Raw genomic sequence first — 24,355 nt, forward strand, 5'->3', positions numbered from 1 at the left:
TTCCCCACGCTACCGGGTCTTTAATATTTCTCAGTGTGACTACAGATGCCGACACAAAGTACATACCTGCTGACGCTTTCTCAATGTACTGGAGATCGTCATGGAACTGCGCAACATCGGGGAACTTGTTGCGGATGGTGTCCGCAATGTAGTGGAGCAGGGTGATCTTGCGATCTGCTGACTTTGTGTCCAGCAGCTGAAAAGTGAAACGATCCAAAGATGTTCCAATGACTATCACGATGAAGAGTGACACTGGAGAACTGGTACTAACAATTATTATTTTGAGTGTAAATTGTATTACTGTTACTATTACCAAAATAGATGTGGACCACATTGGTAGAACATCAAGTTACATGGTATGATCCCAGGAGTTATCTCATATTAAAAGACATTTGATTTTGTCATTGGTTAGTCTCATGACTACTTTCTGCACTTGTTTCTGCTCTGTATCAATTTGTGTCATTTTGTCATTCTGAGTCAGCCTGAAAATTTGTTCTCATGGATTGATTACCTCTGCCAAGGAGGTTATGTTTTTGTCCACATAAGCCAGTTTACAGTTCCACTTTGCGCATGAGCAGAAAAAGGTCATTTGTACAATCGGGCATGTTGGATTTTTAATTCACTGAGATAAGCATCCCTGATGTTATGATTATTCATGCAACCCTAATAGATGGTGCTTACTAGAACATCCACCTGACAGCAAGCCTGGCATTTTTACCAATGTTGGTAGAAAAAGTTTGTTTATGCATTCAACACAAAACAATAAAATGAATGCCTGCTGAAGTGTCAATTGACAGACCATTCTTGTCACCTGCTCTGCGTATACAAATTCATTCTTTGTTTGAACGTGAATTCCATAAATTGTGGGCATGCTTGTGCATCATACTCCTTTAGAAATTAGTGAAGTGCTTAAGCAATTGAGAAAAAAGAAAGGTCATTTGTACCAATGTGCCCATGAGCTAACTGTGAACTGGCTTATTGTTTTGTCTGTTTGTTTGTTTGTCTGTCTGTTTGCAAAATAGCATAAAAAGTGATGACTGTACTTGGATGATTTTCAGGAAAAGTCAATAATGACACACAGAACAGATGATTAAATATTTGGTGGTGATCTGGATCACCATCTGGATCCAGGATGTTTCAAAGAATTCTTTATCATTGGGAAATATGGCCTTTTTCAGCACAAACACTTGGCCTCCGAGTGCTTTTTTTTAGTTTACAAAGTTAAGCATGATCAAGTTTCTGTACTTACAGTGTCCAGAGTCTGGAGCTTGAAGCCGTAGGCTGCACCTCGTTTGGAGCTGTTGAGGTAGTTACCAAAGGCAAGGATGACCTTCGAGGGACAAAAGGACGAAAGAATGAAGAGTACGGAAGTGAAACTTGACACCTCTTACAAGAGCAAATTAAATCATGACTAGTTTGAGGCTATTACACATGCAAACCACGCACACAAAACCTCTGTTCTGCCTTTAATCACGTATGACAGTTCAAACAATGGGGGACTGAGGAGTGTTCTTGTTTTGCATCATTTTTTTTATAGACTCACAGAATCAAAACCAGTTTCAAAACACATCAGTTACATAATAAACATAGAAGTATCAACACACATTGATGTAAACCAGCAACATACCGGTACAAATGTGCGACCAAAAACACTAAGGGATTATTGATTTGTAATAAATTGCATACATTGTTAAAGAAAAAAAGAAGAGAGAATATACATGTGTGTATTTTGTGTACAAGTTTGGCCTGCTAACACGATGCCACAAATGATGCAATCATCTGACAAATAAATCCTCTCTCTCTCAAAAATAGACAAAAATAAAACAACAACAAAAACAAAAACAACAACAACAACAAAACACAAGACAACTTGTGTGATAATTTCTTACCTCTAATAATTTCTTGATCTTCGATGAGTTCTTTATTGACAATGATGCAGATGTGATGGCATTTAATTGCTGTAAGTAGAACAGAGAGATGAAATCATCCAGTGTTAATCATACAAAAATATCGATTTCACAAGTGTCATACCTCTACTGACTTTTGTCCTTTTGGGGGAGGAGGGGGGCAAGGGCTGGAACCCCCTCAATGGAATGCAGAGAGGGCACTGTGTTATCAGTAGGTGCACATTCTATTGGAGTATCTAGACGATAAGTGTTCTACAAAGCCACTTAAGCACCACTGGGAGTTGGAAAAAGTGTAAAGGACAATTAAAAACAACACATATGACCATCATCAATATTACTATCACTATTGATATCACCATTCCTAACACTCTCACTATCACTATTACCATCACAATTACCATCACAATTACCATCACTATTACTATCACTATTACTATCACTATTACCATCACTATTACTATCACAATTATTATCACTATTACTATCACTATTACCGACACTAATATGACTATTACTATCATTATTAGATCAAGCACTATCATCCTTTCACTTTGGGTCTGCCATCTTCAATTGTAATGGTGGGTCTGATCCATGCATCTTTAGCAAAATAGACAGAGTGTAAAAAACAATGAATGTTTTATTACTATTGTCATCATTACCATTACATTTTAGTTATCATTATCATTATGAACATCATAATCATTTCTATCAATGATGCCATTCTCAGCAATTATCCTCAATGAAGACTTACTGGAGTGAAGGAGGACAGAGTGTCGGTGAAGTTGCCCATGAAGATCATACAGCCCAGGCGCTGTGCCAGTCGGTCCATCTTACACAGCTGGGTGGAATTGGTGGACAAAAGAAAGAAACAGAAGATGAGTATCAAAAATAGTTAAAGGGACTGTATCATGGGGAGCTACTGTACATTGTATGTACTGAGAAGGTTGGCCAGACTCAAGAGCAGCTACAGACTTATTTCTGTCAATCTCCTAGCCAGTAGGTAGGATTTGTACCAGGGACTGAAAATATGAATGCACTTGAAGCTGAGTTGCAGAGCAATGTGCATGACGGGATAATGAGCAAATCATGAACTCAACATTTCCTGTCATTTATCTTTGCCAATCTATACAAATGCCCTTCAAAAACTGCATTAAAGAAACATTCAATCCTATCGATAGGCATTGCCGGACTTCAACGTTCTATACACTTGAGAAGGAGTAAAATAAATATTTGTGAGGGGATTTACTTTATGTATGTATCATCATGCTAATTAACAGCTTCTGAAGTCATGGCATTAGTGCAGGGAGAACATTAAGGACAAAAACATTACAAGAAAACATCACCATCATCAGCGCTATCAGTTGAAGGGTCCCCCCTCCGCCATACCTGGATCATGAGTTGGTCCTCGTCCGTTAGTACGTCGATGGGCTTCTTATCCTTTTCGTACTGCTTGAAGGCTTTCTTCTCACCGTCCTTGGGAATGCATCTGTGCAGCTGCTCGACAGCGTCGATTGGAAGAACTTTAAGGTTGGTCCTGGAAGATTCAGCCAAACACACAAAAAAAAAAAGAAGAAAAAAAAGGAGTTAATAAACCTCTCAGACACACAAACACAAAATGATTTTCAATCTTCGAATCGAGCATGACAATCAGCAGAATACACTGACATTGTACTTCCGGATGAGCAATTCAACATATACATCAATCAGTGGATTCAGTGCATGAATGATAGAGATGACATTAACTGGCTATTTGCAAAGGACAACAGAATTATATTGCCCTTGTTAGAATGGTATATTCCGATGTCCCCTTCAAGGCTAGTGAACAGCATGCATATTCACACTTTAATCTCTCTATCTTTTAAGGCGTATCAATTTCAAACAGGCCGAAAATAAGGTTTTAGGAGCAGGAAACACATACTTTCGGATGGCATCGACAATTTGCTCCGTGGTGAGCTCAATCTTCCGCCGGATGATGGAAATGTTCTGCAGCCGGTTGGAGTCCAGCAGTGAGGTCGTCTCTTTCCTGACGGAGGCTTTGGTCTTGCCATCCGTCACCGTTAAACCGCCCACCGTCGTCTGCGACTTGAACATCTCCTCGAAGTTGTCAAAGTCGATTTCCTGGATTGAAGGAGGAAGATGAGAAAGTGGGAGAGGAGGAGAAGGAGAAGGAGGATGAGGAAGGAGAAGGAAGTAGAGGAAGAGGAGAAAGAGGAGGAAGAAAGAGAAGAGGAAGAGGAGGGAGAGGATGAGGAAGAGGAGGAGGAGGAGGAAGAGGGAGAGGAAAAGAAGGAGGATAACGAGGAGGAGGGGGAAGAGGAGGGGAAAGAGGAGAAAAAGGAGGGAGAGGAAGGGGAGGAGGAGGAAGAGGAGGAGGAGGAGGAGGAGGAAGGGGAGGAGGAGGAAAAGAAAGAGGAGAAGGAGGAAGAGGAGGAGGAGGAGGAAGAAGAGGAGGAGGAGGAGGAAGAGGAGGAGGAGGAAAAGGAGGGCAAAGAGGGGGAGGAGAAAAAGGAGGTGGAAAAAGAGGAAGAGGAAGAAGGGGTAGAGGAAAAGGAGAATGAAGAGGAGGAAGAGGCAGAGGAGGATGAAAGGAACAAATGTGAGAACATAAGTGACAATGGTTGACACCATAATTAGTATAATCAATTTTTGATTGCAGTATGGTTTACTCACATTAACTAATTGAATGCTAGTAGATTGAACTGATATATATGAACTTTTACCTGTGACATATCACTGCCAAACATCGATTTCATTTCCGCATTATGATATCAAAATTCGTAACAGTTAGACAATACATTACGAAACACACACATAGATTATTGTGGACTTGTGGCAAGGCCAATCAACGCATCGTTGTCAAAACAGATTGGTTTCTGAGACTTTAGTCAAACGAAATATTACAAGCGAGTGACAGAAAGTCGCTACTCACTCCCATCACCCGGTCATCGTCCAGCTCACTGAAGACGGTGCCTCCGATCTGGTTGGGCTTGAAGGCGACCCAGTTGAGGGCGGGCAAACGGTACTTTGTTCGGATGGTCCTCTTGATCGTCACAGCTGTGATCAACAAAGAGAAAATTATTTTCTCAGTCTCATGCCAACCGTGTTCTCGTAAGAACAACTTCCAGCATTCATCAAAAGAAACACATTAGCTCATGCAATGAATCATTAAAGCATACCATTCTCAATATCTTGTTTGTTTGTTTTTAACATAATGTTTGATAATAAAAATGCATCATGTAGGACAGTTACAATAATTTCCTTGGGTCTTGGATAAATGTTAACACCACTTGAAAAAATCATGGCAACATTTCAAAGGTGAGCCATTTTACTGCTCTGCAACAGTTAAACAGGACAAACATCTAATCAACGACGAAAAAAAAAAATTGCATAAAATCAATTCAAAGTTTAAATGAGGATGAAAATTCAATGAATACATAGCAATATGCTGCCAGTGGTATCAAACACTATTGGAAGTATATATGTGTGAAGATAAATTAAACAGACACTCAGGATTTCACGCCGGACAACATGCTACATAGTCTTTTGGCAACACTGGGCCCAGTCCAGCCAAAATTTGGGCTTCTGACATACAGAACTATACTGTACTATGTATGTACTGGCATAGATATTTGACCTGCTTGTTCCTTTGCTCAATAGGGATACAGGTACAATAGCGTTTCTAAATCATCCTGATTTAAACAGGGTGATGGCTGTATTACAATTGTTGTCGACTTTCACTTGTACTTACATCCTTGAGGAGCGCCGCCGATCATCCCGGGGGGAGGGGGAGGTATCGGAGCTCCAAATGGCGGAGGAGGTGGTGCTGGAACGCCTGGAATGCCCGAGGGTGGGGGAGGAGGAGGGGGTGGGGGCACGGCTGATCCTGGGGGCGGGGGAGGTGGAGGAGGGGGAGGTGCAGCTGTTGGAAGATATGAAAAGAAACAATGAAACAATGAACAGCAATCAAAAGACACACGCAATTTGCATGAACTTCTTGTCCTCATTAACGCTGATTTCTGGGTAAGTCATTGTAATGATAACGACAACATTACCTCGTACACAAATGACAATGAGATGAGAAAGAGGGAAATGAAATTAGGCGTTCTTAAATTCATCTCTGTGATTTACTTTTTTCCTAGATTGCCTTAGATTTACTCTGTTTTTGGAAGAGCATTTATATTCATATGATTTGCAGAGGAGATAGATAAAAAAGGCCATTTAAGATGCTGTTTCCAATAGCAACGCATCCTTACCATTTTCATTGTCACTTCCCGCAACAGGTGGTGGAGGTGGAGGGGGCGGAGGAGGAAAGTCATCATCGGGACCTATTGTTGCATGTACCGAACTGCCAGATCCTGTGCCAGATCCATCACCAGATCCAAGCCCAGGTCCGAGACCCGGTCCAAGTCCCGGTCCAAGTCCTGGTCCAAGTCCCGGTCCGAGTCCCTCTCCAAGTCCCGCTCCCATTCCCGGTCCTAGACCCGGTCCTAGACCCGGTCCTAGACCGCCTGACCCGTCTCCGGAGCCGTCGCCCATTCCGTTGCCGACCCCAGAGCCGTTTCCCGTGCCCCGCGGTAGCTTCTTGAGTTCCTCTATCGTCTTCTCTGCCTCCAACTTTTCATTCTGGAGGAAGAAATGTCAGCCAGATTTAAGATGATGCTCGCATCATAACGTGAGCCCGACCAGAACACATTACAAAAACAAAAGACACATACTAATAATAAAAACAATAATAATAACAATAATAATAATAATAATAATAATAGCAATAATAATAACAATAACCATAATAACAATAATAACAGTAATAATAATAATAACAATAACAATAACAACAATAATAATAATAATAATAATAATAATAATAATAATAATAATAATAATAACAATAATAATAATAATAATAATAATAATAATAACAATAATAATGATAATAGCAATAATAATAATAACCATAATAATAATAATAATAACAATAATAATAATAATAATAACAACAACAACAACAATAGTAATAGTGGAATAGTTATTATTGCCTAAGTATTTCTCCCAGAAAAAGGTAGGGGACTGACAATGGAAGCATTTCTTCTACACATAACCTAAAACAGAAAAGTAATGTTCAAGTCAATCACAGCTATCGGTACGACCATTGTAATACCCACGACATCTGGAGATAGAAGACTTTCAAAAAGTTAATAAGATGAACTGAAACAAGCAATACCTTTTCATACACAGAAATTATCTGGATGTTAACAACAACAAAAATGACTTTGATGAGGAAACCCACCACAAAAAAAAAAAAAAAGTGGATGTTTCATACCTGGACGGTCTCCAACGTTCGGTTGACATCTGCAACCTGGAGCTGGAGTTCGGCTATCTTGGCCAGGGAGACGTCTTCCATCACCCTGAGTCTGTCAGTCGCCTGCAGAGGTAAGGGGGGAGAACCGGACCGAACATTGAAAATTTGTGACGTGTTGGTTGAGTTGATGTAAAATGTGGAACTGAAGGACCATCTCCCACAACAGCCAGTTACTAGTACTTTCATATCTCACATCAATTTAACATTAGTGAGCTTTAGATTTTAGACGCGCGGACGTTCAAAGAGAAAAAAACATGATCTGAGCGTGCGCAGTAGCGCGGATAAAGTTACTGCGCACGCTCAGATCATGTTTTTTTCTCTTTGAACGTCCGCGCGTCTAAAATCTAAAGCTCCCTATTATTTCCCCCCCCCCCCATCTCTCCTACTTCTTCTACAGACTGCTGAATATGAATTTACATATTTCCACGGGATATGCACCAACAGAGAGTAAAATTAGCATTTGCCTTTAACAGGAGGTACAAGTATACACACAAAATATGGCATCATGATCCAATTCTATGATGGTATGATACCTAGATGTAAGATACAGTTTAAAAGCCATCAGCAAAAACAGGTAATAGGATTAGACCTGACTAAGCAGTCTCTCCCAAAACATTCAAATATCATTAGAATGCTGTATGCAAATGTTCACTTTCAAAAGATAATGAACTATGTTTGCTCTGTCTACCCTGAAGTCAGATCTACCATAATGCATAAAAAGATGTGGCCCAAAGTTTATATGAAGTCTTCCTACAACAAGTGCCAAATTCATTAAACTTTTGGATGTAGTAGCTCCAGATCAAAATACAAGACACCACCACTGTTCACCTAGCCTATAATCTAGGTGGTGGATACAGCTATACTAGTATCACACTAAATGTCTGATACAGCAAGACTATAATTGTCTTTGCTAAGCGATGCGTCTGATGCGGCGAGACTACAAACAGTGGATGCATGCACAGCATCCATCGCCTATATCCACTCATCTTTAGTCGATAATAAGAAAACAATGACCAAAGCAAGACGAATGGATACAGGCAGTGTATGCTTTCACTGTTCGTAGTTTCGCCGCTTCAAATGTATCGCATAGCAAAGAAAATAGTCTCACCATATCAGACGTTTAGCGTAACAGCAAAGACAATAGCTGCATCCTCTGCCTAGATTACGGGCTACTGTTCATCTAACGAGATGGAAAAATAAAACACTAAAAAGCAACAAACAAAACCATCAATAACATTCATAAGAAGCAAATAAGCAAAGATCCAGGCATAAACCCCATCTCCTCACCTGGTAGAGGGCCTCCTCCAAGTTGGCCACTCTCTCAAGTGCCGCTGTCTTGGTGTCGGAGTCCTCCATGAGCTGGCCGACATCAAAGACGTTGTCCAGGTAGGCCTGGATCTGGACCTGGAGCCGGTCGCTCTCCGTCGACTTGAGCTTCTGCTGCGCTTGGCCGAAGCAAGAGTGGGCACGGCAGGAATGACAGATGAGCAGAAAGAGGGATGGAAGGATGGATGGATGGAGGGATAGAGAAATGGAAGAATGGAGGGATGGGGTATGACAGGATAGAGGGATGGTAGAATTGGTGGGATGGGAGTATGCATTAAGTGACAGATGGATGATGTAGTAACAGGTAGATGAATAAAGGAAGAACGGAGGATAGAGGGATGGAGAGATGGAGGGATAGAAGAATGGAGGAATGGGGGGGGGGTATGGCAAGACCGAGGGATGGTAGGATCGATGGGATGGGAGTACCCATGAAGTGGCAGATGGACAGGTGTAGTGACAGGTGGATGAATGAATGGAGGAAAGAAGGAATGGAGGCATTGAGGGATGGACAGAAGGAGGGTAAGAAGGATAGAAGAGTGGATGAATGAAGGGATGGATATATGATAAGACAAAGGGATGGTAGGATTGGTGGGAAGAAAGTATGCATGAAGTGGCAGAAGGACAGATGTAATGACAGGTGAATGAATGAATGAATGAAGTATGGAGGGATAGAGGGACGGACAGATAGAAGAATGGAGGCATGGATATATGATAAGACAGAGGGATGGTACATAGTGTAGGATTGGGGGGGAGTATGCATGAAGTGGCAGATGGACAGATGAAGTAACAGGTGGATAGATTGAATGAAGGGATGGGGAGATGGAGGAATAGAGGGATGAATGAAAAGAAGGAAGGGATGGATATATGGCAAGACAGGGGGATGAAAGTGGCAAGAAGAGGGCAAGAAGGTACGAAGTGGAAATGAACATCCAGAATGAAGTGGAACAGGGAGCCGGAATACAGAGGTAGGGGTGTTCCATGAGGGGTAATGCGTATACACACAGATGCAACGTGCCACAATGAAAACAAAAAGTGACGATGAAAACAAACACAGATCAAATGAGAAATTTGAAGGAAAACAAAAAAAAAAAACACCCAAAAGGTGGCATGAAATGGAATGAATTATAGGCGGAAAAGGGCAGAGACAAAGAAATGATGTTAATGCGATACAGAAGAGGTTAAAGTTGGAGAACGAAATGAACGACAACAATTCACAGAGTATGCGGATGGTTTTGAGAGGCAAGGTTACGTACAGTCGAAGAAGACAAAGGAGTGTTATGAAGAGCAATTATTGGGATAGTATAGGCACAGCGATTACATCACAATGTATTACGAAAAAGACACCAAAAAAAAAAAAAAAAACGGTATACAGACACATATAGGATGGAGGACACACATTAAAGAATGAGGAGAAAAAAAAAGATACCATGGTTTTGTTTCCAGACACAGACAAGTAAGCACATTTAAGACAGAGGATGGTGGTAAAAAAAAATAAATAAATAAAAAAAAAAAATAAAAACAGAGAAAAAAGTGGGAGGAAAAAGAAGGAAATGCGTAAATACAAGAATCACATTTGAGAAATTACATCATTGCAAATTCGTGAGGTGAGCATGGAAGAAAAAAAAAGAGAAAGAGGAGGAAGGGATTGAGAAAGAGACAAAAATAATAATGAGCAAAACACATGCAGCATCTTGCAGTGACATGCCAAAGTTGGAGCAAACATGCAGAGGAGAAATACAGAAAGGCAAAAAAAAAAATCAGAAGAATTCAAAGTGCAGCAAATCAAGAGAATAAACAAAAGCAGAAAGCACGATGTCACGGCAAAGGAGTATTTGCGGGAGGAAAGCAAAAGCGGAATCCATTGCAGTTATATAATATAGATAGAAAGCAGGCAGCAAGTTGCGTGTGTGGGGGGATAAAATAAGATGGGAGAGAACGACAAACAGGCCGGAAGTTAGAACACGGTACCAAATGCATGTTTCACAGCCAAGTCAAATACGATATAACAGCTACAAGCAACAACTTCTCAAAACAAAATAAATTAAAAAGAATCAAGGAAAACTCTGTGCTAAATCAACATCTCCTATTTAAAAGTGTCAATTTAGCTCCTTTTTCATTGTGGGTAGATATCATATTTATTACATAAACAGTGAGAAATGTAACATAACAGCTACAAGCAACTACTTCTCAAAACAAAAATCATAAAAATAAATCAAGAAAAACTTCTTGTTGAATCATCCTCTCCTATTCAAAAGTGTCAGTTTTTTTTTCTTGATATTCATCACAGGTAAATATTATTATCATTATGTAGCCTGTGGGAAATAAAAGAAGCACATTTTAAAGGAAGGTAGTGATCATATGAATATAGCAGGGAGGAAACGCCATCTCTTGCACTCATTGACGTTACTGACCAGACAAAAACGGAGATGTTCTTGAGTTCACTTTCTTTCATTTTTCTCTTTATCTTCTATAAAATCAGAATAGTTTTTAATGAATGTAATACACTATAGATAAAAAACAGATGGCTGTCAATAAAACAGGAAATGATATTGAAATCATATTGGACAGTTAAAGACAATAAATATCAGCCCAAGAAAGACACTAGCATGATTGGTAAAGCAGCACACAGAACATTCGTCTCATTCAAATAAGTGAAAAGAAACAACTTTCAGTCGCTAGCTGTATGTTAGAATTCAGGTCAAGTACATGTAGTTGTGGGGGGGGGGGGGAGGAGGGAGTCACAAGCGTCAAATTTCACTTTCAATTGTTTTAACGGACTATTGCACAGCTTGCGAGATCAGTGAGGTACAATGCACATAATACTTGAAGAGTTTGTTTGCAAAAACCGATAAGTCCATATTTGCCAAATGGAGATATTCGCGGTTAAAGGTCGAGAAAAACAAAGAGAATAATAAGAAAATTTTTGCTTCTTTTGACCATAACTTCAAAAATGTACCTTAATATGTAGTGACCAATATATAATTTAAAAGGTATCATTTTGTGCTTTATGACAGAGACCGTACTTCAAAATCTTCAAAAATGGACTTATCGGTTTTTGCAAACAAACTCTTCACTTGGTTAATGTTTTTGAATCAGGGGATCACATTTAAAATTTTATTGGAATGATTATGAGAAGCCAAGGAAGTTGTGGGAACCTTCTTTTATTTTCTTTCTTTCTTCCTTTTTTTGATAATCAGTCTAGGATAGAACTTTGTGAAGTTTTACAAGAAGATGTGGTAACGATCTCTACTACTGTTGTACAATGCTCATAATTTCCTTCAACTCAACTTCACCCGTCACACACTCAACTTTCTTACAAACAAAGGGCAAGAGACATGCCTACTCACGCAGGGAAAGCAATGCAGCTTAACAATTTGATTCTGAATGATAAACCTCAACATGGCTACAAGTCGGCCAAGAACACACTTTACATCAACAGGCAAAGCCTGCACTTAAAGGGGATGGTTAGTAACTGATCAGTGGGAATCAGTGGGAATGCTGGGGGATGATTGTTCCAATCCTTGTTAGATTCATTTAAGAGTACATTATATATCTACTGTTGCGTGGAAATTATTTGCTTCAGAATGGTCTCATATTCAAGTAATGTGCAGTTTAATGTTACTAGGCTAGCATACTTGTACAGTGACAGGGCATTAAACTGCACATTCCTTGAATATGAGACTGTTCTGAAGCAAACAATTTTCACACAACAATAGATATATAATGTACTCTTAAATGAATCCCACAAGAACTGGAACAATCATCCCCCCAACATTCCCACTGATTCCCACTGATCAGTTACTAGCCATCCCCTTTAAACTATGCATTACCATACATGGCACAGGAGTGATATGAGGCACATGGCAAACGAAATCAAGGCAGAGGGCTCCCTATATCTTGGTGTGAAGTGAGAATGCAGTACTACCTTTCTAACGCAAATTAATGAATGCCTTGTGGGTGTGTCTTCCTAAACTACAGTCTATCATCATCTACTCTATTCTGTCTGTCTGTCTGTCTGTGTCTGCATGCATTGTTCATTCATTTCACGAAATCAGTTTGAAGATGGAGACTTGGGGGGGGGGGGAGACAGAGAGGAAAGAATCTCAAATTGTGGTGTGGGTTACATAACAGAAGAGAAAGGAACTTAATAGAATAAAATAGAAAAGTATGAAAATCGGGAAGAGACTTGCCTCCAGATAATTATCCAGTCCGAGACAGGTGAATTCGTACTGGAGGTGTGCCCGGAAGTTCATGTTCTCCACCGAATGCACCACGATGTTGATGAACTGCATACACGACACCTAGTAACGAACATGGTAGCGGGTGGAAAAAATGATTGCACATTTAAGATAGCAAACAGCAGCTCCATGAATACAAACACAAATTGTCAGGACCAAATCGCACAGCAAAGTTGGGGGACACAGAATTCACTGAAAGACTACTGCCACTTTGGGCAATGAAAAGAACTTGTCATTAAAGATGACTTTTACAGACTGCAGTTCTACTTAAAGTCGCCAACTGCAGAAGCTTGGGTGATATCACGTTGTGAAAAATCATTTATAGACAATCAGAAATAATAACTGATTGATAAAAATGATAATAATGACAATAATAATTACTACAATTACTAATTTGTTTCAGTTTCGATGCAGTCAATCTTTCCATCTACACCCACGGTGAGTGATGTGTTTTTTAGAAGTGAAAGTAGGTGTCACATTAGAAGAAATTAAATGGTTTTGGCTTCCAATGCACCAGCTATTGGCAGAAAAAAAAAAAGATTTCTAAGTAGATATCGTTTTGGATTTCATGCATTAGAGCATTCACTTATTGGATATCCACTGTGAAGAGATTACTGTCGTTTTTCTCACATCATGTTCAAGTGTCACACGATACATTTTTAAATAAAAAAGTCCACAGCGATATGAAATACACTGTATAAACCCTTGCACATTACAGCTATATAACTACTTGTATTAGTTTCTACAAATGTATTATTAAGTCATGCGTAAAACCAAATACAGCTGAACATATCTCCACATGAAAATGCCTCGCAATGTTTCTTTGTAATTAAATTCTTCTGAAAGACGTGCGGGCCTGGTTCTGTTGTCTTTGGTTCTGTTTGCCTTTCTTGACCAGACTCTGTGGGTAAAGACGCATTAGCACGGGGATTCATGGGTGGTACAATTCACTGGCTGCCCACAGGGGTACATTTGAAAACCACAAATAGCGCGGGTCGGCAAATATGTGCGTCAACGCGTTGGCTCTTCAGTCAAGATTCCTCAGCTATGTGTGTACTTTATACCAGAGATATGTGATAAAGCTGTATGCAATTCGTTACGGGGGTTCCCAAATTTATTTGAGTCTGACCAGCCTTCTCACTCCATAGTATCCCCATGCTACCAGCTTTTTAGACAAATCCTTCAAGCTCATCAGATGAAAACCAACAATTTTTGCAGATTTCAGTACTTATAATTCAGTACATAAGAGGGGTATGCAGTGACAGCAGTTTCTCAATACAGAGGAATACCATCTTTGGAAGCACATTGCTAAACAAGTAAATATTCTCCATTTTCATACAATTGTTTCCTAAAGAAAAGTTCCTACAGAAAAAAAAAAAAATTCCTTCATCAACTGAGAGTACATTGTATCATCACTCACCATAAAGTCTATACTGGCGTCCTCGTATCTCGTGAAGTACTCAAACATTTTCTCGAACCTAAACGACTCTGAACACTCCTGTAAAAAGGCAAAGAAAAACATAAGGGAGAAGACAATACAGAGAATGCAGACTGTGAAGAGTGAAAGGAGATGAATGCAATCACAGCTTTACATTTGCCAACATAGGGGAGTAAACAAATAATATGATACAGCACGTAATTCCATTGCAGGGAGCAAGGATGTGCATTGTGTTTATCGTTAAAAAAGGTGGAGATGATGTATGTAGGCTTAAGCATGTCGCGAGAAACAATGTAAATTCTACTGTGAGATTTGCATTTTTCACTGTTTCTGATATTTCTCACATATTATTCATACTCGTTAGTGCCAGAGTCAAATTGCACTACTCCTCTTCGGGTAGTGCTTAAACTAATGATTTTCATGTTTTTCATAGGCAGTGCAACATGAATTATGTTCCTGTTTGCGCCCCATTTATTCTTGTTACCTGCTATTAAAGTGCCCTGTCAAATGTGAAGAATTTATTTCACTTGGAATTGTTTGTTTGCTTGTTTGGAGTTGTTGTTAGGTAGTTTGTTTGTTTTTTCCCTTTTTCAGGAGGTTCTTTGTGGGTATTTCTGGCCATTGCCTGATAAAAATGAGAGGTAGACACTACTAAATGACATAAAATGATTTAATGCAGACATAAAGTAAACCTGGCACATGGTGTCAGTGGAAAGTTTTTAATTAGATCAGATTCAAACAAAATCCTTGACTTCCTTGACTGCTGCTATAAACTAAACACACCTACAGAAGTCTTTTCATTTCCTTTGTCTGTTACTACTGCACTCTAAATGTATATCTTTTTTGAGCACATGTAAACCTTGGAACATGATTTTAATAGTGGATGCATTAGGCCCAATCCACAAGGTAATACAGGTGTTGCATGTCAGTCATCTGGAGTTATTCATATGTCTGACAAGGACTGTTGAAGTTATAACAAAATTATTTTAAAAGCAACATTGGGGCACGGGAAGAAATTCATGTCTTGGCTGCACAGCATTCAAACAACTCATACAAAGTATGCTCGCTATCTGCAGCGACTGAAATACGCAAAATCCTTTCTCTGCCCCTTGCTTTTAGTCATCCCCGACGATTTTAGCCTGGCCTCCGGGCACACTGACGATAGCTGCAATGCAAACGCTCCCGATGGATGCAATCGTGTGGCTAATGACACTTGTATCTCCTAATAATAGCTCATTAAATGTGGATCTCGAGACGCACTGAAACAGGTGTAAGAACACTGCGGTAGGTTGTCACATTCATGTGTGCGGCGTGAGGTGTGATGGGGCTCATCTTACTAGGGTGCCATTTGTAGAGAAGATTTGTGTCGCTGGTGTTTTGCAGAAGTCTGCCTCCTCCTGCTAATTACATGCCCGTGAGCGCAGCCCATCACAAAATTTACTCTTCAGAATATTCGCAGCGCCACCTAGGGGGTAAAAGTTCGCACTCCCTGAAAATGGGCACAATTTTGGAGATAGACATTTTTTTCAAGTAAATATGAAAACAAAAACAAGCAATGTCACAGTGGGCACTTTGCTATGATGCTTCTCATAAAGGGCAAATTTTGATGCTTCACTTTTTCTTTTAGTTTGTTGCTGTTGTTGTTGTTGATCACTGCTACTACTTTTGCTCTTTGATTTCACACAAAATAGCAGGATTTTCCCAGACTTTGTGTGGAAACAAAACTCTTTCATAAATATTATTTCATGATGCAGTGGTTTTTTGTTTAATCTTTATGTTAATGTCTTTATGTATCTAATCATTCTTGAATAAAATGAGATTATCATATCAGAAAATAAGACATTCAAAATCTGGAGGGTGACACCAATATAACTGCTAATTAAAGTGCTTGGAATAATCTGCTATAAATCCTTCTTTAGTCTACTGTGTCATTTCTGTAATTTACTACACATTTCTCTTTTAAGTTTCTGAATACATGTATCATATAAGAGACCCTAACCTCCAAACCACACAACAGACCTTTCAAATTTATGCATATAACAATCAATATGTGTTACATGTAGACAGTGCACAGTTCAACACAGTATTCAAGCTATCGTGACCTCCTCTTTCAAAAGCCCACAGTATTTTGCTTCAAAACACCATGAAAGCAAAATTTTGTGCACACGTTTAGACGGTGTATTGCCATTTCTTTATAAACAGACATTACTTATTCTTGTTTATATACTCCAGTTTCGACACCTTGGACAACAATTTGACTCCTCCGCAGGTCCTAAGACAGAATCTCTGGATAGCCACAGTCACAATAGCAAAAGATTGCAAGGGTTAAGATCTCGATTGAAAAGATTTCAAAGTTTTGCCAGAATAACCACAAACTTCCCACAAAGCTTCTCGCAAAAACTTCTCACAAAAATTCTCCCACTCACACTTGGGAAATTTCTAAAGACCCCCAGCCAATCTTCTCGATTTTGGGGCTGTGTGAATGCCAGCAAATGAAACTTCACAAAGTCTGTCACATGACTAGTCGTCCACTTGTTTGCGGGCGGTGCCTGTGAAGAGCACGGTCATTGTGATGTAAAGGTGTGCATTGTTACATCACAATCACTAGTGACCAAAACTTTGAGAACTTAAATATCGAGAAGCTTGGCTGCCGGTGTGGACGCATGACCTCAGATTGCGAAGACTTCGCGATTTTAAACTTTGCGATCTTTTGCCAGTGTGACCGTGGCTTTTGTGAACACAAACACACACAAAACAAACAAACAAACAAACAAAAAATAGGCAAGGGGTTGTAAACGAATCACATGATTCATCGCCGGCTGGAGATCAAGAGCACTCACCAATTTGAAGTTGTCAAAGGCTCTCAAGATGATTTCGTGCCCTCCTTTGACGAGACAGACAGCTGCTAACAATTCCAAGACTAGGGCTTTGGTTCTGCCATCAGATAGACGATAGGGAAGAGAAACCAGGATGACGAGAACAAAGAGATAAAAAAGAGAGAGAAAGGTCTTGGTTAGAGACTAGAAAAGTGTGACACATTGGGCATTTTTTTTTTCTCATTGGAGGAAATGGCATGTCATGGAAAATTTGAATATTTCTGCTAATCAAAGGATTCAGTGCATGTACATTGTAATTCATTCATGAATTCTAGCAACTTTGACAGTCACCCACATGTCCACAAATGGCAGTGACAGTAAAGTGCTAATATGCATGCCACACAATATCCCCATCACCGTGTTAGATTGATTGAGTCGCATATTAAAAGCGTCCATTTTCTGTCTCCAGTAACACTCAACTTCTCAAAGTCTAAACTTTCCGTTGATGTGCAACCTCTTCGGTACTGTGAGCAAGAATTCTTGGCCCTGGGTGAAAAGAGGGCACGTTGCAAAAAAAAATCACACAAAAACAAAAAGACATGATAACAAAATTCTGTGTTTAGTGAATGTATTAACACATCAGTTGAGACAAGTATCAAACAGCAGACAAAAGTACAAAGAATTGTTGCTTTAAAAATTCTAGGCTTCAATGTTTCAACCTGTATGAATATATAAGAATACGAATGCCACACACGAAGATAAACCATCGATAAATTCTCAAATGCGCTGTTAATTCCGTTGGCATTGAGCTTGTTATTCTGGGCATCAGGTACCTTGACTTTGTACTTTGTAGACGCCATCCTTGAACGATTCTGCTATTCTTATCTCTGGCGAAAACCCAAGATTTTTGTCTCGTTTTTTTTTTTCCGTTCCATCGAAAGTGTGACAGAGCAAGCGGCATCGCAAGCAGGTGTCTGGCATACGGTTAAGATCCAGCCCGTGTCGCATGGACAACCGCGCTTCCAACCCCCCACCCCCATCCCCACCAGCACCTACCCCAAACTCCACCCCTTTTTTTTGTTTTCGGTCCAGATCACCTGTTTGAAGCACTCAACCCAGATTCGCACTCTTCTTGTCTCGGGACTCATCTGAGGATGACTAAACAGATTTCACAAATTTTTGACAAATTTTGTTTTTCTCCCATTTTTTTTTTCTTAATCATTTTGGGTTTTGTTTTTTGGGGTCTATCTTGCGTCTGCTGCTGAGGGGTTCAAAGAGAGGGGTAAATAGTCGCTGGCTACAGGGTGCTACTGGTGGCAAGCATCAATACGCCATTAGTCAGGATGCTAGATAAGTTTTGCGGCCAGAGCAAATAAAGAGAAAAAATAAAAGGGAGGGTGAGGGATGACTGGGTGCAGGGAGGTTGAATGAAAGTTCAGCAGAGAATGTCTGACTGTCTCAGGGGTAAGTCAGCTCAACACTGCTACCTTGCGACTGTTAACGACAGGAAGACAATGAAATGCATGTATAATATCTGCTGAGAAATAGACAAAAGACGAGGAAGCAGCATTCCCGATCGGAAAAGATGGATACATCAGGTGTGCAAATACAGGTGCAAGACTGTTCACTGTCTCTTTGTACTACATATTCATTTTTTTCAGATTTCAGCAGTAAAAACCATCAGTTGACAATTTCCACAGCTGGTTTCATTGGAAGGGAGGGCATTTGGGATGAACTGAGTGTCATCAATGGCACAGATTAGTGAAAGTTTGAGCAAAATCAGGCAGCAAATTTTAGCAAATGCGGAGGCAGGACTGGCAACATTCATGTACCATGAAAAGGGAGATACTCTCATGTTAAATGTATCTCAATCTAGGCACAATTACAATTTGTATTTCGCCCAAAAATTATGGAGACTTTTATAGTCTCTTGCCACAACATGACAAGAAACATGTATAAATGTATGTGTTTATACAGAGAGAGTGTCTTTGGAATAAACATGTAGATTAATTTGTTGCTATTTCACATACAGAATATGGTTAACCGTGAAATGTAAATACGAGCAGCATGACAATCGTGTGATTTAACCAGGGTTTTCAGTCAGGGTTTTGCCTTCGAATTTCCCTCCATTGAGGATAGTTTTGTGTTTGGCTGTATCTTTGCCGAATCTTTGTGGGGTTTTTTACAAGTGGAGAATTAGCAACAGAGGTAGTGTATCTTGTATCAATGTATCGCAGATTCACACACACAAAAAATAATTTCTTCACCAAACAAAACGAATGTGAGGCCATGAAAGAGGAAAGAGGGGGTGGGAGTAGGGCCATTTACGTAGGCACCTGGTGGGGTTTCCCGATTTGATATACAGGAGCTTATAGGAAAAATGGGTAGTATTTCTTTGTGGTTATTCGCATTGAAGGTAATGAATAGTAATGTCAAAGCTAGGATGGGTAAGTGTGGTGAAAGTGGCGTAAATCTGGACTCTATTGGGAAATCGGTCAGTGATGCAGAAGCGGATCTAGAGGGGGGTTGGGGGGTTGCAACCCCCCCCCCCCAAAAAAAAAAAAAAAAAAAAAAAAAAAAAATCCGGGGACCATTTTTTTTTTATCTTATCTTTTTTTTTAAAACTTGTAATTTTATTTTGTTCTATTTATGGCAATGACCTCTATACCAAAACTAGTGGTGTTTTAGATGCAAGAAAACGCCATTTTCACACACAGATTTTCAAAAATTCTCCCTACTGTTGGAGGGGGGACACACCCTCCCCCCCCCCCCCCCCCTCGCTCGCTCCGCTCGCTCGGGCTCGGTCGCTACGCTCTCTCGCATACCGCCCCAACCCCCTCCCTGTGTAGATCCGCCCCTGTGATGTGACTGCCCTCTTTCTTTGCCCTCTACCAATAAACGACAGGTCAAAACTTCCGACCATGTTAGTCCCATCATTCAGAAATTTTCAGTGATCCCCGGCTCTTTATTAAATGCAGTGTGTCCATGATAATCAACTCTATATTGTCATAAATCTGTACATTATATTTATGTAACATACTTTGTATGTTGTACTGTCTGTCTAACTTTGCTCAATCTTTTGCAGAGGAGAGTAAACTAACATGCATCATCTGGTAAACAGAAAGTAATCTTGCAACCGATAGCTACTTTTTGACAAAATTACTATTTGCTCATTTTTTTTTCTTTCTTTTTTTTGGGGGGTGGGGGAGGAGTGTTCCTATTAAAGCACTATCATCACTGGGGTGACAAAACCTCGTATCTCAAGTTTTTGTAAAAATCATTATTGTTTATTGTTACATAATCAATGAAGTGATGTCTCTGGTCCAAATCTGGGTTGTCTTACCCCAAATATAAAGCCACCAAGGCATGTCAAAGGAAGGGCGATCCCACCTGTTTTAGTGCTCTGGCTGCCATGTTTTTTCCTCTCTCCCGAACTGTTGACATTTTTGAGATGCGAGGTTTTGTTGCCCCAACAGCAATGTGTGACAATCCCTGCATCTTAATGGTTCAGACTGATTCAGACAAACAACACCCTTAACCCTGTGGTGTTTATATTGAACGTGTTTGCGGGGACATCGACAGCGCACAGGAAAAGGCCAATTCCCGCTCTCTCTCTCTCGAAGAAAAAAATATATACGGTGGGTAGACTGATGACTCGTCCAGTTGACATGCAGGCCTACAGTGTACTGAGCTTTAGTGGACTGACGATTTACAAGGATTGCTGTGTAATGGCACCAATGTACATAACATATAACGCAAATTAAAAAGATATAATCTATTATATATATATATATATATATATATATCTCTTTCATTCTCTCCTTTAATTCTTGATAATCAAAACCTCTGCAGCACTTACAGGCATTAAATACTGGCATTGTGATTTGAGAGTTTAGACACTACGCTAAATATTCCAAGACTCTTACGAGGGTTTTCGAAAGTAGGACTTGTGGAGTGCAAGGAGCTCACGTGCCGTAACCACTTCCCAATGTCAAATCTTGGGCGTTACCCCCTTTCACATACAAAAACAAAATCCCAGCACGGCGAGATTATCATCTTGTACTCACCTGGGTGACTTGTGGTTTAGACTCAGAGCTATTGCATTGATACATTCTTTGTGGTTTATTACCAGGTTGAAGCCATACTGAAAGAAAAAGAGAGAAAACATGAGGAAAACAAAGAAAAAAGAACAAAATTAGGATTTAGGAAACAATTACGCATGACTCGATAGGTTTCAAATCAAGTTTGTGAACAACTGGAGGCGACGACTTGCCCTATGCACTTCCTGAGCTGTGTAAAAGTAATTTCATATTTCAGGGATACAGCTGCTGCATATTAAACACTGCTGAAGAGTATACAAAAAACATATTTTGAGGCAAAACTCACATTCAGACTGAAAAAAAAAAACTCAACTTGGAAAATTGTACATACATGTATTATTTAGCATGTTAAAGGACAAGTTCACCTTCATTAACATAAGGATTGAGAGAATGTAGCAATGTTAGTAGAACACATCATTAAAAGTTTGAGGAAAATCGGACAATCCGCTCAAAAGTTATGAATTTTTGAAGCTTTTGTGCACTCACTGCTGGACGAGAAGACTACTGCAGTGTATGATGTCACATGCGTACAACAATATAAGGAAAATATAAAGAGAATTTCACAAAATTTCATCTTTTGAAAAAAGTACACATTCCCTTGACTCGTTACTGACATATGTTATGGGTTATATTATTCCCATTGCCTTTAGAAAGAGGCAAGTCAAGTGCTCTTTTATTATGCGAAAAAGTGAAAATATGTTGAATTTTCTTTACATTTTCTTTATACTGTTGTACTCATATGACATCACGAGCCTTAGTAGTCTCCTCATCCAGCGGTTCCAACACAGAAATTTCAAAAATTCATAACTTTTGCATCGATTGTTCAATTTTCCTCAAACTTTCACTGATGTGTTCTACTAATATTGCTGCATTCTCTCAATCCTTATGTTTATGAAGGTGAACTTGTCCTTTAAATCAAATTTCAGAAAATACAAAAATTTGTTACCTTAAAACCTATATTATTATCTTTGAGGAAGAAAAACAAACTAGATTTTGGAATAAAATATGAGTTGACAACTCTGCTGATGTAAGAATAGTGCTAATCCAGTTGGCATTTCATAAGACCACTTGTAAAAGTCTCTACTCGAAATAGCAAACTTCACTACATAAATGCAGCTGTTAAAACATCCAACATCACAGCAGACAATTTTGGCAAAACAAAGGGATAAACAGAGACTTCTCACGAGTAGGTTTATCCCCTTTCATCTCTAACCTCCCTCTAACTTCTTCTTCTTTTTTTCCCCAAAACTGAATATGTTGCCAGAGGCCCTAGTTACGAAGATGCATCAAAACAGGAGGAGGAGGAGGAGGGAGAGAGAGTGATAGAGAGAGATGCTATCACACCGGATGACACCAGCATCTCGTATGAAGATCGCATCACTTGGACCACGGGATGGGGGGGGGGCTTCACTCAGGCTGATGCTGATGCTGCTCCTGCTGCTAAAGAGATTACCCACCCTGTCTCCTAACACCAATCTCTACTACCAATCTACCACTGCTGAAGAGACACCAACCATCTTCCAACCCCCCTTCCCCCCCCCCCCCATCACCACCACCGCTCCAGACCTGGAGGGCAATTTGTTTCCATTATCCCATTAGCCACGGCAACATCTCGCGCCACTTCTCCCTCGATTATGTCATTAATAGCAGCATCTTGATATCTGCAGCGCCCCTAGTCATTTTTTTTTTATGTCCCTTTATTGTTTCTAATGGCAATAATGCAATTTTCTCTTCATTTTCAGACATATCAAATTTTCTTTTCCCATGGATAGGATAACTTACATGCCATCTGTTCATTATCCTGTCTGTTCTCTCTTTTTTTGTTCCATTTCATAAAATGAGGGGAAGAGGATGAGAAACTCTTTGGAGGAGATCTCTTTAATAGGGTTTTATCCCTGTTCACTGGAAGATTACAATTTCATTATAGTGATTCACACTGCAGGAGCATACCCCCAACTGCTAAACCTGTTAAGGAGACAAAAACTTTGTCACACTCTTTTCCAAAGTGCATTTTGTTCAGACTTTTCCCCATCAAACTCGGGAAAAGTGATTCTCCTTTGTTCCCAGAGAAAACAGATGTGTGTATGATGCTGGAACACACATTTGCGTCATTTTGCAGTTGGTACGTGAATGCTCTCACATAAGGAATCAATATAATACTTGTACAGACAAAAGCTGATAGAAGAGCACAGCATCCCATGCGAACAATGCATCTGTCATTGGTGTCTGCATCATTACTGAAAAGTTTTGGAAGTTACATCATCTCCAAACTTCATATAATTATATTCTCAGCACAAAACACATTTCCATTCCAAAGTAAAAGACACTGCAAAGGTTTTCCTTTTCAATGAAGTGATGTAATCTTCTGTAATTTTAGACTTCATTATGTGTCTTTCAGAACGAGTGCCACAACCCTTTTATTTTCATAATGGAATGCTCCTTTCAATCCCATAAAATGCTATGCTACCAACTGCGTGGACTGATTCCACTGCGCACCAGGGTAGAGAGTTACAAGAGATACTTCTTCCTCTAAACCAAATGGGGACTGGTTCAAAGTAACCATACTTTTGAGCAGGTACATATTGTGTTAAGTGCCCATTGAGTTTGCCAAACATGCAAGTGTTCGTCAGCCTACATGGATGTAGGAATCAAGCAAGGGGCTGGTGGGTGTTTGGAGCAACCTGCAAAGAGGTGTTTGATGTGGAGAAGGTGGAGGTGGAGGTGGAGGCAGGGATACGGGGGAGGGGGGGGGGGGAGTAAATGTTTACTTGGAAATTCATGATCGCTCTGCAGCACATGATGCAGACGTGTACGTCGTCCCGGGTGATGGAGAGGTGAGACTGCATAGAAGGGCGCTTCCCGTGACGTGACCCCCTCACACTCCGCTGTTTGGGGGGCGGGTTCTGCTCGAGATGCTCCTCATGGCTGTTGAGAAGGGAAGGGTTAACGTAAATATCAAATCAGCGATGTCAGCAAAACACAGTTTTGAAGATGCTCTTAAATCCCCCAGTTTTATTCTACACAACATTCAAACATTTCCAACATTTCCAACAATAAATCAACAAAAGTAAAGCAGTTGTAGAAAAAATGTATGATAAGTACAAATGTCATTTTTTTATTTCACTTTGCCAGGATATCCATTAATATGTGTGTATTCAATAGCATAAACCA

The 24,355-nt window shown here is 39.9% G+C and overlaps 1 protein-coding gene across 1 annotated transcript in view; it reads right to left on the reverse strand.

Annotated features, from left to right (window-relative positions):
• The window catches only part of LOC140243552 (formin-like protein 2), a 200,773-nt gene that overhangs the window by 19,055 nt on the left and 157,363 nt on the right, over window positions 1-24,355 (reverse strand). Inside the window, 16 exon segments of the mRNA XM_072323222.1 lie at window positions 67-196; window positions 1,250-1,330; window positions 1,890-1,958; window positions 2,659-2,745; window positions 3,294-3,441; window positions 3,826-4,025; window positions 4,837-4,961; window positions 5,656-5,826; window positions 6,161-6,530; window positions 7,228-7,329; window positions 8,554-8,703; window positions 12,783-12,893; window positions 14,251-14,328; window positions 17,109-17,202; window positions 21,152-21,228; window positions 23,953-24,064. Coding sequence (XP_072179323.1) covers window positions 67-196; window positions 1,250-1,330; window positions 1,890-1,958; window positions 2,659-2,745; window positions 3,294-3,441; window positions 3,826-4,025; window positions 4,837-4,961; window positions 5,656-5,826; window positions 6,161-6,530; window positions 7,228-7,329; window positions 8,554-8,703; window positions 12,783-12,893; window positions 14,251-14,328; window positions 17,109-17,202; window positions 21,152-21,228; window positions 23,953-24,064 — 2,105 coding nt within the window.

This window comes from Diadema setosum, chromosome 20 (genome assembly GCF_964275005.1).
Source record: "Diadema setosum chromosome 20, eeDiaSeto1, whole genome shotgun sequence".
Lineage (NCBI taxonomy): Eukaryota > Metazoa > Echinodermata > Echinoidea > Diadematoida > Diadematidae > Diadema > Diadema setosum.